Source organism: Vulpes vulpes, chromosome 3 (assembly GCF_048418805.1).
Source record: "Vulpes vulpes isolate BD-2025 chromosome 3, VulVul3, whole genome shotgun sequence".
Taxonomy (NCBI): domain Eukaryota; kingdom Metazoa; phylum Chordata; class Mammalia; order Carnivora; family Canidae; genus Vulpes; species Vulpes vulpes.
In genome coordinates, this window is record NC_132782.1 from 49,224,481 (window position 1) to 49,243,013 (window position 18,533).

Sequence of the window (18,533 nt, forward strand, 5' to 3'; positions counted from 1 at the left end):
TTATTCAATGCTTACAAACGTGAGGTTTACAATATAGAGTTACATGTAGTAGAGACAGGGAAACTAATCTAAGTCTGTTTTCCTCATCTGAATGATGCAATTGGTAACAGTATCTCCACTGTAGGATTATTGTAAGCTTTAAATGGAATGATGCATTTAAAAAATCCCTGGTAATGTGCCTGGCATATTACAGGTTAGTAGCATTAATATAATTATGATTATTATATATTTTCCATCTCTTAAGACAATATAATTATTGTATAATTATTTTCCAACTCTTGAGCAATGTCTGGTTATAAAGTTTTCTAGAACATGGGGATTTGGAAACAGCACTGGCTCCCATGTTTAGGATAACTCATTGTTACCAAAAGTTTTATTCCTATTCATTGAATATTGATTTTGTTTCTAAGGCTAGAAACAATAGAAAGGGAAACCATGAAAGAACTTTTGTTGAGACTTTGAGGTAGGCTTTAAGAATAAATGGTATATGTTGTTTCTAATGGCTGAGTAATATTCCATTGTATACATAGACCACATCTTCTTTATCCATTCATCTTTCAATATTCCTCAGCCATTAGAAACGACAAATACCCACCATTTGCTTCAACATGGATGGAACCGGAGGGTATTATGCTGAGTGAAATAAGTCAATCGGAGAAGGACAAACATTATATGGTCTCATTCATTTGAGGAATACAAAAAATAGTGAAAGGGAATAAAGAGGAAAGGAGAAAAAATGAGTGAGAAATATCAGAAAGGGAGACAGAACATGAGAGACTCCTAACTCTGGGAAACGAACTAGGGGTGGTAGAAAGGGAGGTGGGTGGGGGTTGGGGGTGACTGGGTGACGGGCACTGAGGGGAGCACTTGATGGGATGAGCATTGGGTGTTATTCTATATGTTGGCAAATTGAACACCAATAAAAAAAATAAATTAATTAATTAATAAATAAATAATTATATATATATATATATATATATATATATATATATATATATATATATATAACAAATGGTATAGTTCAGGACCAGCAGGCTGGCTTCCTGGTTCTAGTTTTGGCTCTATTTTGACTGCTTGATCCTGTGAAGTCATCCCTCTTGTTGGGGCTTTGGCTTTTGTGACCTTAAAATGACAGGACTGAATTATATCAGTCAGCAGTGTTCCTATAAAACAAACAAAACAAAACAAAGTAACCAAACTGGAATCTTATCTTAAAAGCAAAACTTATTCAGAAGCATTCTATAAAAAAACAACAGTTGGAGTTGCTGTGGCTGAGATAGAAGATGGGGAGCATCACATGAGGTGCAGGGAACCACCCTCCACATACTTAGCCACAAGCCCACCTCCACGCCCTGCATCCTGGCACAGCTCTAGGCCGCTGTGATACATGTGTTCTCCCCACTGAAGGACACAATCTCTGGAGTCCCTTCCAGCTCTAGTAGCGCGTGCTTCTGTAACTGATAGAACTTTGCTGGTCCCCCATTCTTTCTGGGTTACTGTTTCTGTATCTTTAAGTAGAAATGACAATTTCCTTTCTGAGATTTTTTTCAACTGTTGGATGATACGATTACAAAGCATTTTGACATCTTCGGGGAAAAGGTTCCTTTGACTATGATTTAGGGTTATTATTTCAGCAATTACTGAGTGTTTACTTAACACTAGCCATGCACATCACAGTCCCTGCCCTGCCTGGCCCTGAGGACTATGGATTCAAATTAGACAGAAAGGGCAGGGCAGGGCAGGAGCAGCATCAGACTCCAGGAAAACAAAGACAGTATGGTGCTTGCCTCACACGCAAGTCTGGCTCTTCATGCTCACTATTTTCAAGTTAAGCTCTTCAGAAGTGGAGAATGAACCTTTATGCAGCACAGTCCAACGGAGAAAGCAGGATAAATTGCATGAATAATTCAGAAGTATCTGCCCTTCAAGTTCTGCTGCATTTCCAATGCACTTTTTTTCCCCCTGTGGTGAATTAACTCTGGTTCACCTCCATCTAGCTGAGGGAGGAGAAACCAAGCATACATTGAGGTGGTCTGAGGATTTTCTCAAGGAGTGAGTTTGAACCTAGTATTAGTGGATGAACAAGAAATAAATCTCTACAATGAAATATCCCATTTGTGAAATAGGAGATGGCTATTTCTGAGGACGATTTCCACATCAAGGGAGTGCCAGCACATGCCATGGTAGTTAAGCCCTGCGAAACAGCCAGCCAGGTAAGCCTTGCCTGCTATCTGTCCCACAATGCCCAAACTCAAAGGGAAAATCTCATCAGGCCTAGAATTTTGAAAGAACACAGATGTGTGTTCTTTGAAATCTATATGTGAAAATTGCTAAGAGCTTGCTTCCTGTGTTTGTGAAAATAAGGACTGAAGGATGACTAGTTAATTCCTAATAGCTAGGAGCTATGTGGGTATGTCCTACTCCATTCCTCATCCCTCAACCAGGTCCCAGTTGAAGGAATAGCAATCCTGCATCAGTTCCCATTCTCATCAGCACTGCAGAGGATGACAGTCATTGCCCAAGAGATAGGGGGTGACCGGCTGGCATTCATGAAAGGTGCACCAGAAAGGGTGGCCAGCTTTTGCCAACCTGAGACAGGTAAGTGAATAGACTTATAGTACAACTGACAAATCTGTATTTCCAGCCCGAATATGTCCTGTCAGCACTAGATCTATGAATCTAATTGCCTACTGATCATTGCTAATGTGGTGACTCAACTGGCATCCCAAACTCAATACTTCTCTTTCTAACTTCCTGTATCTTCCATTTTGGAGAATAGTACTACCAAGTTACACTACTACCCCCAATTTAGGATTTGTCCCCTGATTCCTCCCTCTCTTTCAGAGCCTTTGTTTTATCAATTGCTAACCCATGGCTCTGTCACTCCATCAACTCAGGCCCTATCATCCCTCCACCAGATCACTTTAATATTTGATAAACCAGCCCCCTGTCCCCAAAGTCCTTATTCTGATTCACCCTTCATACTGTGACCAGATTGGTTTTTCCACCACATAGTATAACCATATTGTCACTTTCTTGCTTTTATTTGTTCAGTTGCTTCCCACAGGTTTCAGGATAGTCTCAAACTCCTTTAGGATTATATATAGGTCCTTCATGACCTGACTCCTATCACACTTTCCAGATATGCCTTACCACTCCTATCATCACTTGTGCTTCCCCTGAGCTGAACTCACTACTGAAGTCTTCCTTGTCTTGTGTCTTTATGTCTGAGCATATGATGCTCCCTTGGACAAAATACCTTTCCCCTTCCTTCATCTACCCACTTTCTACCAAAGGGCTTGGTATAAGCTCTTTGAAGTGTTTCCATAGCACATTACAATTGTTTGGATCTCATTGCAATGGCAATCATCTCATTCTCCTGGCTGTTGCCCTACTAGACAGAGATTTCTAGATCAGGGCCTGTGGCTTAGTCTCTGCAGATACATCTGACACATACATGGTTAAGTACACTCTCAATAAATGTTTGTTGGTTAAGCTAGAGAAAAAAGAATTACATGCTTTCCCCATTTCTTTCTTTTTTCTTTTCTTTCTTTCTTTCTTTCTTTCTTTCTTTCTTTCTTTCTTTCCTTCCTTTATTCTCATTTCAACTTCATTGGATCCCAAGAGATCAGATCAACCCTGATGATATAATTATGTTTAGGGTTTCCACTGATTTATTCATGTATCTTTTTAGAAGTATGTTTTCTTGGAAAAGAGTTGGATCTATTTTTTGTTGTGTTTTTTTTTTTTTTAGTTGGATCTATTTGTAAAGAATTTCTCCACAGTACTGGCTGAGTTAATGTTGCATACTAATCTTGCATTATTTTCTGAACAGTACCAACTAGTTTTGCTAGCGAACTTCAGATTTACACAACACAGGGCTTCCGGGTCATAGCACTGGCATATAAGAAGCTGGAAATGGATCATCACACCACCTCCTTGACAAGGTAAGTGGGGAGAATTTAATAAGGCAAACTGATTTGCTGGACAGTGGACTGGGCAGTGAACTGAGCAACATAGCTTGCTGGAGCAGTGTGCATAAAGTGTTTCTGAACTTGATAAACAAGGATATGGTCATCCCTGTCCTGCCTCAATCACAAAGCTGATGTGAACACTGGGAGAATTTATGAGAAATAGCTGTATAAACTATAAAGTGCAATGTAATTATACAGCTTTGTGAAAATAGTTATATTCATATATCTATTCTCTGTTTCAGAGAATTTGAAATTGTGAGTTATGCCCCCAGTTTGAACCAAATATAAGTAGCTAATTTTTTATTAGAGTTAGCAAACTGGTTAAGAGTTAGAAAACATTTATCTGAAAAAAGTTTTTGATAAGTACTCAATGAAACAAATAGAGCTTAGATTTAACACATAATCCAGATAATGTTTGTAGGAAAACAAGAAAAGCTTCAGAGGATCCATTCTAGAGAAAGTTTTTATATGTAAAAGGGGTGTTTGAAAGCTAAAATGGATTAGGGTATTTATTAGTTCAAATTTGTTGTTTTATTTTCCACAGTTTAGAGATTACTGTATTTCTTTTGCCTTCACTGCCATGTCCAATACTCTGTGTCAGCTTCTATGGGTAACACTGCTATGGAGATAATCAAGCCTTATTTTGTTATATTGGATTTTAAATTTGATATAAATTTAGGTTTAATATAGTTGTGTTCAACCCTGTCAGATTCAACGTTCTCTTACTATAATTACATTTTGTACTGCTTCCTTTAAGATAAAACTCATAGGTCATATGATCTGCATATATTCTATGTAAAAAAATAAATATAATGCCCTCTAATATAGTAAAAATAGAAACAAACATACAATTCATGTCAAAAAGTAATAATTCAATGTTTACTTAGCTGATTCCACTAAATCAAACTGAAGCAATATGTTGCTTGCACCTGTGTGTAGAATCACAGAGGGGTGGGGGGTAGGCTGCAACAGCTAGGAATGTAGACTGATACAGGTGTGTTTACATATTGAAGTCTCAAGTACCCCCAGCAGTCATGCTGTCAGTGAGATGACTCTGAAATGGTTATAAACTCTTGGTAAAACTGAATAAAACAGCACAATCTCTTTTGAATTTACATGGTAGTTAAGTTCCTGAAAAATTCAACAGAATATCAAGGACATGCGAAAATACTTTGTGTTTGTATATAAAACACAGCAGAAGGAAATATAAAAGTTTATATTTGCTTAACATAGTATTAGATATATTATAGTACAGTATCCTATACAGTATATAATAGTACAGTATAAGCCTATACTGGCTTAGGAAAGTACAAATGATTTTTTTAATGTCCATGAATAATCTGTAAAATATTCAAAAGGCATGTAGGGTGCAGGGGAATTATTCATTGTGCATTGGTTCATTGCAGAAAACCTCACATAGATACCTAGAAAGTTTCCAAATATCCTAGAGGCGGTACCATTCCTGCTGGGTGAGAACCACCAATATGCCCTAACTCTGTCACTTTGTGAAGGGCCAGTGGGGCCCAAAGAGGGAAGTGGCTCATCAAAAATCACTGAGTATTGGATTCCTATGGCCAGCTTAGACTGACCCTCAAATCTTTGGCTATTACAACTCTGGGTATTTGTTGTAATTTAATCAGTGCAGGCCATTCAAGCTGCTGAAGTCAGAAGGCTAAAAGTGACCTTTGAGACTGGATCTTATATTTTCAAGAAAAAAAAAAAAAAAACATGGGTCTAGGATATGGACGAACTGGGAATGGAATTTTATTTCCTGAGAACTCATTGACAGATAAATATCTAGACTCTGGCTACTGTGCTGCTGCTTCTGATTATTATAATAATATATTTGCCTATCTACAAGTCTCAAAATCATGGCTTTGGTGCTGGTGCAGATAACAAAGCACTAATGGGGAAGGCACGTAAGGAATGGCACAATAGGGGATGGCAAGGGCTGTGGCATGTAGGAGGGTACATGCCCTGGGTAACAGCATTGAAATTCCAACTTCTCAAAGTCTGGTAAGATCTAAACACTTGTAGGATCTAATAGGATCTAATCTTAGGTTGTCAGTTTGTGCTAAAGCCACATCACCACTACATCTACTCCTAACTAAGCTAATTTACCTGAACTTTGCTAATCTCTAATCAGAGCAGAACATTCTTTCTTTCTAGGGGGTATGTGTGTGCATGCTTGTGCATATGTGTGTGTTTACTCAGAGTGCTTCCAACACTGATATCATTTCTCTGAGTGTTTTTGGCCCACCTTTTGCATATTTCATCCTTTAAAGATTACATGGATTTTAGGAACATGAGGGGTTATCTCGTGGTTGACAATGCTCCCTTTGTATTACATTCCCATTCTTTATTATTTTTGGATGTTTCAGAAGCAGGTATAATGTTTGTGTTAGATGTAGGAAAAGATAGCTCACTATTCCAAGTTGCAGAGCTTGAGATCCCTCAAGAGACCATTTCTCTTTACTTCTTGGTTCCCACTGAAACTCATGAAAAGAAGAATCATGTAGTGCTAGAGCTAGACGAGATCCATTAGTTTTACGACCTTCTTTTACAAAAGAAGAAATAGATTACCAGACAGAGAAAGTGATTTGCCCATGGTCACAAAGCAAGGTAGTGGAAGGTCTTGGATTAGAAGTATAGTCTCTGGATTATTGTGTATTGAACCCTATGAACACCATGTGCCAGAGGAACCAGAAATATGAGTGCCAAGGTAGACTGAGGACTGTCAGATGGTAGACCATGTGGCCATTTTCTTGACCCAGTCTGGTAGCCTTATGATTGGCTTATGTCATATCATCTCTGAAAATATCTAAAGCCTCAATCAGGAATCACCTAAATTATCCTTCAAAGAATAGCTCAAATATCCCCTGTTCCAGGAAAGTTTCTCCAATCAGTCCATGCAAAAAAAGATTACATCTTCCTCTCTGATTCTCAGGGCTCTGATTCCATAGGACCATTATTTGTGCATGATGATGCTTTTCCCAGCCTTCTTTACTAAGGTGGTCAAGTCTAATGTCTTCCTGGTTAAACATGAAATCTCTAGAGTTAGGGGCCACTGTCGTTTCTGCATATTCTCTCCCTTTAGTCTTATTCCTTGCCCTTATTTAGGTATTTGTACTGGCTTTGCTTTCCATGAGAACCCTCTGGCAGTAGAATTTCGGAGAGAAGAAATAAATTTTCCTAGGCTGCCTGTTAAAAAAAAATGATCACACCAGACACCAGAGCATTTCAGTTAAGGGTACCCTAGCCACTTCCTCTGTGTTGGGCACCACATGCATGTTGAGACCCTGTTGCTGACCCTCAAGTTGTTGAGAGTGATCAGATAGCAAAGAATGGTGAGTGATAAAGGAACAGATAAAATGCATGCTACACTAATGTACAGGTAAGATGCTAAGAGAGCAATTATTTCTACCTGGGGAGGTTTTGATGGGGAGGTACATGTGAACTGGCACTCAAAATATAAATGGGAAAGATTTCAATGGCAGATCATGGGGAACTTACAACATTTTCCACGAAATAAGAAAGAATGTCTTATGGCAATCCAGAGCAAATGTTTCGAGATGGTTGAATAGAGAGCATAGCCATGGTGTCTGGTTCACCTTGTCTGGAGGTTAGTGTGGGTGAAGAATTTAGTGATAGGGAAAGCCTGGAAGATATTCTGGAACCAGGTTATGCAGAGACTTACTGCCAGTTTCAAAATAATGGGAAATGTCTAGGGTGAGTAGTGCAAACTATGCCCACTTCCTTCTGGCCACTCTGGTGGAGGTGGTAGCAGTGTCCTAGCAGCATGACTAACTGTAGTCCATGCCCCTGGTTAACATGAGGCTCAGCATTGAGATGTCCATGACAAGCAAGGCAAGGTGTTTTTCTACGTGTTGCTTTCATCCATATTTCAGTCAGAATTAGGCAATGCTGATGTTTTGCTCTTGTATCTGCTAGAGGAGTCTGGGTTTCAGATAAATGAATCATGGAAGAATTTTTGCCCCAGCCCCACCCCAAATATACTCCCCTGCACTTAATCCTGTGGAATGTCTTGGAAATGTTGTTGTAGTGGGAATAATAATCATGTAGTGGATGGAAACCTCAGAGGCTCCACTTCCTTGCAGAAATATTCACGCTTTATGCAGAAGAACAATGCTGCCTGTAGAGGGAGGAAGTGAAAGGAAGAGCTTGGCTTTAAAAGAGGGGCTGTTTTTTGAGCAGCATACCTCTTAGGACTAAAATAGTATTGCTGATAGGCTTGGATTATGGAGAAACTGGCATTTTGTTTTATTGTTCTTGAGCCTCACTTACTTTTCATGATGTTTTGTACCAGAGCTAGAACTCCTCTCTGGTAGTTGCTAACAGGTGAAGAGCTAGAAATCAGACTAACTACAGTAGAAAAACTTTGGGTCATTTAACTCATTCTCCATGGAAATTAAGGCAAATCTTTTGCTTAATAAATACTGTCCCTCTCAATTGATTCAGTCAGGATAAATGTCTTAGTATCCTTCATGTCCACTCCTGTTTTCTTTCTGGATATTTCCCAGCATGTATTCAATGGTTAAGGAATGATACTTAAGTGGATGGGTGAGAACCACTTTGATAGGAACATATTTGCCTTTGTTTTTGTTTTGCTTTCCCTAAGAAAGGCCATAATGTGCTATTTATGTTCAATTATATACCTATACATTTCCAGGGACAAAGTAGAAACAGATCTGATATTTCTGGGATTGCTAATCTTGGAGAATCGGTTGAAGGACGAGACAAAACCTGTTCTGGAAGAGCTCATCTCAGCCCGGATAAGGACTGTAATGGTCACAGGTATAGAACAAAGTGTACGTGAAAACAAAGAATTTGATGTGGGAATAATCAAGATTCACTCATTTCCCAAAGATTGTTGACTACCTACTGTGGGTTGGACGCCATTGGAGATTGGCAACAGGAAAAGCAAAGTTACTGCTCTTGGCCAAGTTTCTATTCAGGTGGAATGAGATAGAAAAATCAATCAATCAATCAATCAATCAATCAATCAAATAACAGCTAGTAACAAGAATTATGAGGTACATGAAACAAAACAGGGTAATGTTAAAGCATGTCTGGCTGGCTAATTTATATGTGGTGTCCTCTCTCAGAGGGGCCATTGAGATAAAATCTGCATTATAAGAAGATATGAGCCACCCAGAGATGATGATTTTTGCTGTTGAATGTTAGAGGAAGAGAAATATTTAGCTGGTGTGGTCTGTGAATTACACTGAAGGCCCATCAATAATGAGACCTCTTAGCTCTCAGGGCTCTAACCTCAGGGTAGGGAAGCCCCTGCCCACCAGTTAGTTCTTCTGGGGATTCTCCTAAGTACTTTGGTAGAAACCTGAAGAAAGCCATGTTAGGGATAGTAAGCTGGTGTTATTTATTGTTTAGTGGTCACTCTAGGAATCACAACATCTGTACATATCATTTCAAGAAGCCTTATGACCATAAACATCCTCTGCATTTTCTCCTTTATATTATAGTTGTCACAAATATGACAAGAAAAACCCCACAAGACCATGTTAAAGTTTTTACTTTCAATAAGCAAGAGTTACACACAAATGAAGAAAAATAGACTTTTATATTTACCTAGATCTTTATTATTGTTGTTGCTATTATATTTACCTAGATCTTTATTATTTTTGTTGCTATTATTTCTCATGTTACAAGTTTCCCTCTGGTGTCATTTCCTTTCAGCCTAAAGAACCTGTAGGATTTCTTTTTGAGTATATCTGCTAGTAACAAATTATCTTAGTTTCTCTTCCTCTAAGAATGTATTTATTTATTTCCTTCATTTCTGAAAGATACTTTCACTAGCTATAGGAGTGTGAGTTGATAGTTCTTTCTTCAGCACTTCAAGGATGTTCCACTGTCATCTTGTCTGCACGGTTTTTGATGAGAAATCTGTGATAATGTGAATAATCATTCCTTAATATATAATGTATTTTTTCTCTAGCTCCTTTTAAGATATTTTCTTTATCTTTGTTCTTAGAGATTTGATTATAATAGGTCTCAGTATGGTCTCACTGAGTTTATCTTGTCTGGGATTCACTGAACTTCTTAAATCTATAAATTTAAATCTTTTACCATATTTGGAGACTTTTCTTGTTTCTTCAAAATATTTTTTCCTGTTCTCATTCCTGTCTCCTCTCCTTCCTGGATTCTAATGACATGAATGTTGTTATTCTTTCATCTCTGTTCTTTTGTTTTTAAATTATTCTCTCTATTGTTCAGATTGTATAAATTCTATTGATCTATTTTCAAATTCACTGACTTTTTCTCCTGTCATCTCCATTCTGCTTTTTGAGAGCATCCAGTGAATTTTTTATTTCAGTTTTGTTATACTGTTCAATTCTGAAGTAGTAGTTTTGTTCTTATTTATAAAGTATATTTTTTTCTCTTGAGAACTTCTATCTTGTCATTTATTTTAAGAGTGTTAACCTTCATCTCATGGAGGAGGCTTATAAGAATTGCTTTAAAAACATTGCCTGGTAAGTCCAACATCTGAATCATACTTGGACTAGCAACTGTTGATTGTTGTTGTTGTTGTTGTTGTTTTCCTTGAGAATTGACCACATTTTCCAGGGTTTTTTTTTTTGTATGTTTAATAGCCTGAACATTTAAAATATTATATTGCAAGACTTTGAATCCTGTTATAATCATGTGGAGAATGTTGAGGTTTTATTATTTTAATAAGCAAAACCCTAAGACATGAGAGGAAATTAATATTCTAGTTCAGTTCTTGAGGTTTCTACTCTTCTTCTGGGTTTATTCTGCATGTACACAACTCTAAGTTGAGTTCATATACTATTAGTTTTGTTATATTGTTCTCTCCTTTCCAGGGTCTGTCCCATAATTCTTCAGGCCTTTTTTTTCTGGTTTCTCTGGCCAGAAAGACTAATTTTCTCTTGGAGTTTTTGCTTCCTTCACATCTCTGGGACTGGGGTTCACACTCAGGTCAAACATGTGAGAGGAAAGAGGAAAGAAAAGCCAAGAATATCATCATATTGTAGATTGTTTCTCCAGATTTGACTCCCTTCCACATTCTGCCTGCTTCTGTTTACTTTTCAAAATCCTTGGAGAGTTGCTTTTTTATTTTTCCCATAGTTTTACATTGTAATCAGTAGGAGATAGATTTTAGTGGTCTTATTCCAGTTTGGCTGAAAGTGGAACCACCTGATACTATATTAAATCAGTGGGGTTTTGCTAAATGTTTACCAAGCTAACAAATGGTGGAAATAGATTTGAATTTTGCCTTTTTATTTTTTCCTCTCACTCTCTGGAAAAAAAAAAAAAAAATATATATATATATATATATATATATATATATATATATATACTGGTAGGTTTTGAAGTAACCAGATGAAGAATAACAAGAATCACAAAAGGGATCATGAATCCATGGAGAATCAGAGTGAGAGAGACTTAGAAATGATTTCATTTCACACCTAAAATTAGTTCTGAACTCCTTAACCTAGTGCTCTAGGCCCTACATGAATTGGTTCTATTTCTTCAACCTCATCTTGCTATCTTCCTCCTTTCTTATAGGTGACAATCTTCAAACTGCAATAACAGTGGCCAGAAAGTCTGGAATGGTTTCTGAAAGCCAAAAAGTCATTCTCATTGAAGCGAATGAAACCACTGGATCCTCATCAGCATCTATATCTTGGAAATTAGTAGAAAATAAGAAACACATTTCATACAGCAATCAGGTATACCTAACAATAGATGTTCTGCCGTAGTATCTTACTCGCAGTGTTGGCTACTCAGTGTTGGCTACTGAGCAGCTTTGACTGGCTGAGATGTGCAAGTGACTTAAGATCAACATATTTCTCACACATATGCAGTTTGAAGAACTCCTATAAGTTTCTCGTACTGTTCCTATCAAGCTTTAATGTATATTGCTTTCCTGGGCGCCAAGAAGAATTCATTCTTTTAAGTGTAATAAAGTTGTTGGCTCTATATGAGGACTGTGAATCTAATTTCTCATCTTCTTCTTGCTTGCTAGCCATTCCATTGGATCCAAAGGAGATTTAGTCCTTGGGAGAGAAACTGCTCTGTGCATTGGAAAATTAGATTATGTTTTCAGGGTGGGAAAAGAGTTTTATTCATTTAATCTTGTCAGTATTTTATCTCTATTGTGTCCTTGTGGAACAATATTAATTCTATAAGAAAAAAAAAACTGTAGGTTCTCACTTTAGGGAGAGATTTGTTAAGCTGCACTGCTTTGTATTTTACACTTGAAATGTGTGAAATGTGCTCTTCTCTGGGATTCACCAAGATCAAATCAGGATGAGAACAGGACATGAGTAAGTGTTATTCTCCTATTCACTAGAGGCTGTGATGTGCAAAGATTGATCGAGCAAAGAGAAAGTGTTTCTTTGAGGAATCAGGTGTAGAATGTGACTCTTAAAGAGAGACCCCAGACTCTCATCAGGCCTTCTCTCTGATATATTTGTGCCCCTTTACCACTATATCAACTGTCTAAAGTAACCAGGTCTTGCTTTGCAGGATAATTATATTAATATCAGGGAAGAAGTCTCTGATAATGGCAAAGAAGGAAGTTACCATTTTGCCTTAAGTGGAAAATCCTTTCAGGTTATAAGTCAACATTTCAGCAGCCTACTGCCAAAGGTAAGTTCTAAGAGGGTATCAATCCCCCAGTAAAGATGCTGATGATGTCACTTACAGAGCATGTTCTTAAGTAATTTCAAGATATATCTATTGAATATATCATAAAAGAGGCAAATATTCTTGTTGTCTCATTTCCTACTAGATTTAAAATTAGTAAATTTGATTAGCCAGTTTCTCATCATCTATAGGAATAAAGTATTAGGGACTCTCAAGTCATAAGGATTGCTTTTGGATGGCTATCTTTATATTGTTATGGTGAGGGGTCTCCTAGCATATTGAAAATCCAGTATTTATATAGGAAGGCAGGCCAAAAATAGAGGAATTCCATTAGGTTTTTCGATAGAGAAACTCTATACAAAAGAGGGTCAAACTTAACACTTCTCTGATGCAGAATGAACCCATAAGGGGGCAGGTAAGTTTTATGTATAACACATAGATAAACTAGAAAAAGATTGTGTCCAGTGTAATCCAAAAAAATAAATTGCTTGTATTCAATTTATTATCCTCTTAGGAACTATTTAAGAAAGAAAAAAAAAAAGAATAAAGGCTTTGAGGCTGATGGAACATTAAGCCGAGTTAGAGCCCAGAAGAGCAGGGTACATGGAGATATAAGACAGAAGCATTTAGATCCTGTAGAATAAAGCTCAAGTGGATGGAAGTAGTATGTGTTTAATATCTCCAAACCATCGATGTTCCATAACCCAAATTAGGCTTGGGATATCAGCTGAGCTTCACAATTGGTCAAGTCTAGTTGGTATGGTTAAATTAAAGACTACAAATTGTCACTATTTCATCATCAGGCTGTTTTTCTACTTGTTCTGAACAATTTTCTGAGAAGCAGTTCTGTCCTTTCCTTTTCTTGGGTCACTAACCTCTGAGTATCTTGCAATTTCTTATACTCTACTGGTTCAAGATTCCATGAAGCTCAGGATTTTTTGACCACATTCTCTATGGCAGTTCCACTAGATTCTTGAAGATCATCATTTTAATCAAATATTTTTATTAAGTCTTTACTGACTTTTGGTCTCCTTGGTCATTTATTTAGTGACCAGGTCTCAATGTCTTAAAATCCAAAAATGGACTTCTTGTAAACAAACTATTTTTGTCATTCATGGATTTTATTACCAAGTGTTCTGAGTATTATCAATTATCTCATGTATGCCCAACTGACATGATAAAAAATTTCTCTTGGGTTCCTTACAGATACTGATCAATGGGACCATCTTTGCAAGAATGTCTCCTGGGCAGAAATCCAGTCTGGTGGAAGAATTTCAGAAACTGGAGTAGGTTTTTTGCCAACTCAGGTGGTATGAAGTGCCTAGAGGCGTGACAGTCAGGGAGAGTTGTGTGAGGTACAGAAGTCACCTAGTTTGGCTAAGGCAGTGGTTCTTAACCTAACTGCATATGGCAGTTACCTCAGGAGCTTTGAAAAAGTAGCAATACAGGGACCCCACTGTCCAGAGATTTTGATTCAGTTGCTCATGTGAGGCTTAGACATCAGTGTTTTTTCGAAGCTCCTCAAATTAAGTCAGTGTTGCATCCGGAGTTGAGAACTACTGGATCAGAATATATGGGGCATGAAAGTGTATGGTGAGAAAGGAACCTGAAAGGGTAGTCTGAGTTCAGCTCCTAAAGGTTCAATGAGAATTTAAACTTTATTTTTACAAGTTATCATCACAGTTATGACATAAGGAGATTCATATGACAAAAGATTCATATAACCTTAAAAATATTAAAACATTCATATGACAGAGCATTCTCTCTATCCTAAATCAGAAAAAATAGTTCGAACGCATGGGTCTTCATGACAGAGTAGACATTCAAGTAATGTAAGCATCATTTCGAACCCTTTATTTCTTGTTAATAGAACCCAGCGAGTCCTGGCAGCTTTCTTTACTTCTGGTGCTGGACCACATAGACATGACTCCTACTCCTACCCACTCCTACTTCATGTAGTCACTTGGCAAACTTCTCGATTCACAAAGCCCTGTCTTCTCCACATGGTTGCAAACCCAGACAGTAAATGAGTCGCCTTCGTATGACAGTGTGGAAGCCAATTCTGTAAATGCGGTCAGAGCACTCCTACCTGAGAAGCAGACTATCCTTAATCTTTGTCAACAAATAAAGCCAGCAGTCTGCACTCAGCCCTGAAGAGCGATCCTGAAGCAGGGTTGTGTTTTCTTTCTTCAAAGTCTGATCCTGGTGCTGCCTTTTTTAGTTGAGTGACTGCTGAAATGGCAGATATTCTCTCCTGTTGAGAATTTTCTTTCCTATTAAGAGCACCAACAAGTAATTTTTGTTTCTCGTTTTAGAGATTATAAGATGCTTTTCCATACAGCGCATCACTGAATACTCATAATCCTTTGTAGAAGAAAAAATGATGGCCAAAAATGGCAAAATGATCAGGTCAAAGGTCTCAATCTAGATTCAAATCTGATGCCCTCTCCACCGTGCCACTGTGCCATGGTGTCACATCATATAACTGCGAGCCTCCCCTTAACAGCCAACAAAGCAGCTTCCTAAACAGTGACGTGCAGGGTCTCCCTGAAATGCTTGGAGTCAGGAATGGTGCACTGGACTTCTCGTTCTATTGTGGAAACTGCTGAGTCACACTTTACTTGTGTCAAACTAGACTCTTAGGAAAACTCCCTTAAAATAAATAATCACTTTGAACCTTCAGTAATGAAGTTCACCTTATCTTTTTAATTAGAGAAATTAGCAGGTCAAATTGCTTTGATACCCTTTACAATTGACATGGTTCCCTTTTAGTTACTTCGTAGGTATGTGCGGTGACGGGGCCAATGACTGTGGGGTAAGTAGCTGCCAGTGAGTGGCACACTAAGACACTGAGTCACACTAAGACATACCAGGACTTACACCTGACTGTGCCTCCCCAGGGGGCTGGGGAGGTGGAATTGGCTGCTATAGGTGAGGGGTATGTGAAAGCATTTCTGAGTAGGTGAGAGATGAAGAGGAACTACATTCTGGTAGAGCAACTGATGGCAGCAGAGCACCCAAACAGGAAAAAGCCTATCTTGAAATCAGGTTTTGGAATCCCAGGAAAACATTATGACCAGAAGGAAATTTAAACTCTATTTTCTTTCCAAGGAAAGACATAAAAGTGACAGTTCATAAGTAATCTACTTTATGCTTTCAATATATACTATTTACTATCTATCTATCTCCTTTAGAGACAATATCCCGGGGATGTATACTACCTCCATTGGTTTTGGTGGAGAAATTGATGTGGAGAGTTTGGGAGGGTTTGGACCAAAGCCATAGAATGGCTCAGTGGTCAGTATAGACCAAATGGCTAAGAGTCCCAGTGCCATCTCTTTCTTACACAGTAGGCAGACCAAAAGCTGGTCAGCTCCTGGCTAGTTCTTGGGTCCACAAGCCACTCTGTGGCTAGTTTGATGGACTTCTCTCATGTGGCTTCAGGAGAGATGTATGAGACTGTGTTTGGAGAGTAAGCTGACCCTTTGCTTTCAGGCTTTGAAAATGGCTCACGTGGGCATCTCGTTATCAGAGCAGGAGGCATCTGTGGCCTCACCGTTCACTTCAAAAACTCCAAACATTGAGTGTGTACCTCACCTTATCAAGTAAGTAGACACTTTGCACCAGCACTGTTTTAATCTTTCTTGACTTTCAGGTGCAGATCCCATTGTGCTGCCAGGAAAAGAGCAGGAAAACTTTCTGTTCCTGGGTGGGGAAGGTGCCTTGCAGGACAATGCAATCCACCAATCTACTCCCAAGTGGATTTACCAGGAGTTAAAAATAACTATGGGAGAATAGTGACATTTCTAATGAAAATCACTCAACAGGTTATTTTTAGAAAATTGGAATCTGGAACTTGTTACTTGCTTTGAAAATGTAGTTCCTATTCTTATTATTGTTATTTTTACACTGATTAGATGCTTTATAATGGGGGATGTACAGAAGCTTTCTCTTGCCCACTTTCTCTCTTTTCCTCTTGACTCTTTATGCTTCTTTGGAATATCCTTCCCATCCCCAAATATTTTCAAAATATTTATTCATTTTTGCTGCTTCTACTAAAATTTCCCCTGGTGCTTTATCTCTGCCTCCCAGAATATGTACTTCTGCTATATTTTATTTGAATGATAGAGATGGTTAGCATTGTGGTCGCTTTGGGCTATTATAACTAGCATGTATCTACAGTTTGTGAAGTGCTTTAATACCTACTATCTTATGCTTCAAAATAGCCTGGAGATGTAAGAATGGTCACTATTTTCTTTTGCAAATAACAAAATTGAGGTTCCATTGATGTGCCCAAGCTCAAACATCCATATAGGATTAGAAATTATTAAAACATTAAATTTTACTTAAATGTCTTTTACCTACAGATATCATACTATTCCCACCACATTAAAATAATGATTTGGCTAGCTCCTCCCAATCTTTAAAAAATTATGCATGTATTTGACAAATATTTATAGAGTAAGCACTTAGTGCCAGGGACCAGTAGAGACGCTGGAGACCCAGAAGAAAGTAAATCACACATCCCTTGATCTCATAAAGCTTTCTTCTGGTGAAGAAGTCAGGCAATAAACACATGCATGGATAAATCACGGTAATGAGAAAAGTAGGAAGGGGGCTGGGGAGGTGGAATTGGCTGCTATAGGTGAGGGGTATGTGAAAGCATTTCTGAGTAGGTGAGAGATGAAGAGGAACTACATTCTGGTAGAGCAACTGATGGCAGCAGAGCACCCAAACAGGAAAAAGCCTATCTTGAAATCAGGTTTTGGAATCCCAGGAAAACATTATGACCAGAAGGAAATTTAAACTCTATTTTCTTTCCAAGGAAAGACATAAAAGTGACAGTTCATAAGTAATCTACTTTATGCTTTCAATATGTACTATTTACTCAAAGTCAATCAACAGTAACAAAAACAAGGATGCTCATTGTTTCCAGTCTATTTAAATTCCATATATGACTAATTTGACTGTAGGTATTGTTCTAGTCCAGTTTCAGAAAAAGTTGGCACTACCAAATGAGATTTTTTTTTTAAGATTTTATTTATTTATTCATGAGAGACACAGAAAGAGAGGCAGAGTCAGAGGGAGGAGAAGCAGGCTCCATGCAAGGAGCCCAATGCAGGACTCGATCCTGGGAATCCGGGATCAGGCCTTGAGCCAAAGGCAGATGCTCAAGCACTGAGCCACCCAGGCGTCCTACCAAATGAGATTTGAATGAAATGAAACACCTGCATGAAAATAGCCCCCAAGTCAGCAATCTTATTTAAATCCCTTAATTCACACAGATGAAGAAACTGTGTTAGAAGGAAACTGACCTTCCAAATGACATCAGTGCATAGGTATGAGATCTGGGACCAGTTCCCAGTCCCTCTTACTCTGGGTTCACATAAGGCCCCACACAAAGGAAGAGACTAACACTCAACCTGGGCTCTATAGCTGAACCAAGCCTGTGGATTTTGGCCTGGAATCGCTGTTTCCTGAAAATTTAGTCATTTTAGCATCCTGACAGCCAGCTCCCACTGGCTCAAGCCAGCTCCCAGTCTGTCAGACAAACAGTCAAATAATCAGGCTTTTGAGGTTTTTTCCTGCACTTAGCTGAACAGCACAGAGTAACTGACCTCATTTCCTTCTATTCCTTTCATTTCCTTATTTTTCATTTCTTTTCTCACACAGGGAAGGACGCGCAGCTCTCGTCACCTCATTCTGCATGTTTAAGTACATGGCTCTGTACAGCATGATTCAGTATGTTGGTGTTCTGCTGCTCTACTGGGTATGACTTGGGACCTGAGCTCTTGGTTAGTGAGAACTGAAACGAGTGGTGGTGCCCTCCCAGTCTGCAGTGCCTCTAAGGAAGAGTGCATGTGGGGAGATGCGAGCACCAACAGCCCTTCTAAAGTTACCTTTATT

General features: G+C 38.4%; 1 protein-coding gene across 11 annotated transcripts in view; it reads left to right on the forward strand.

The window, feature by feature from the left end:
- Positions 1-18,533, forward strand: part of ATP13A4 (ATPase 13A4) — a 111,600-nt gene that overhangs the window by 71,478 nt on the left and 21,589 nt on the right. For 8 of the 11 annotated variants that reach the window (XR_012000404.1, XR_012000405.1, XR_012000406.1 and 5 more), the window contains 10 exons: positions 2,127-2,213; positions 2,445-2,598; positions 3,836-3,947; positions 8,665-8,789; positions 11,544-11,707; positions 12,507-12,629; positions 13,833-13,912; positions 15,399-15,441; positions 16,122-16,231; positions 18,300-18,396. Coding sequence is in view for 6 of the 11 variants with exons in the window: in XM_072752396.1 (XP_072608497.1) it covers positions 2,127-2,213; positions 2,445-2,598; positions 3,836-3,947; positions 8,665-8,789; positions 11,544-11,707; positions 12,507-12,629; positions 13,833-13,912; positions 15,399-15,441; positions 16,122-16,231; positions 18,300-18,396 (1,095 nt within the window). In the remaining 5 variants the exon portion in view is untranslated. The remainder of the gene's footprint in view (positions 1-2,126; positions 2,214-2,444; positions 2,599-3,835; positions 3,948-8,664; positions 8,790-11,543; positions 11,708-12,506; positions 12,630-13,832; positions 13,913-15,398; positions 15,442-16,121; positions 16,232-18,299; positions 18,397-18,533) is intronic. The other 3 variants (XR_012000408.1, XR_012000409.1, XM_072752400.1) reach the window with 1 other exon arrangement.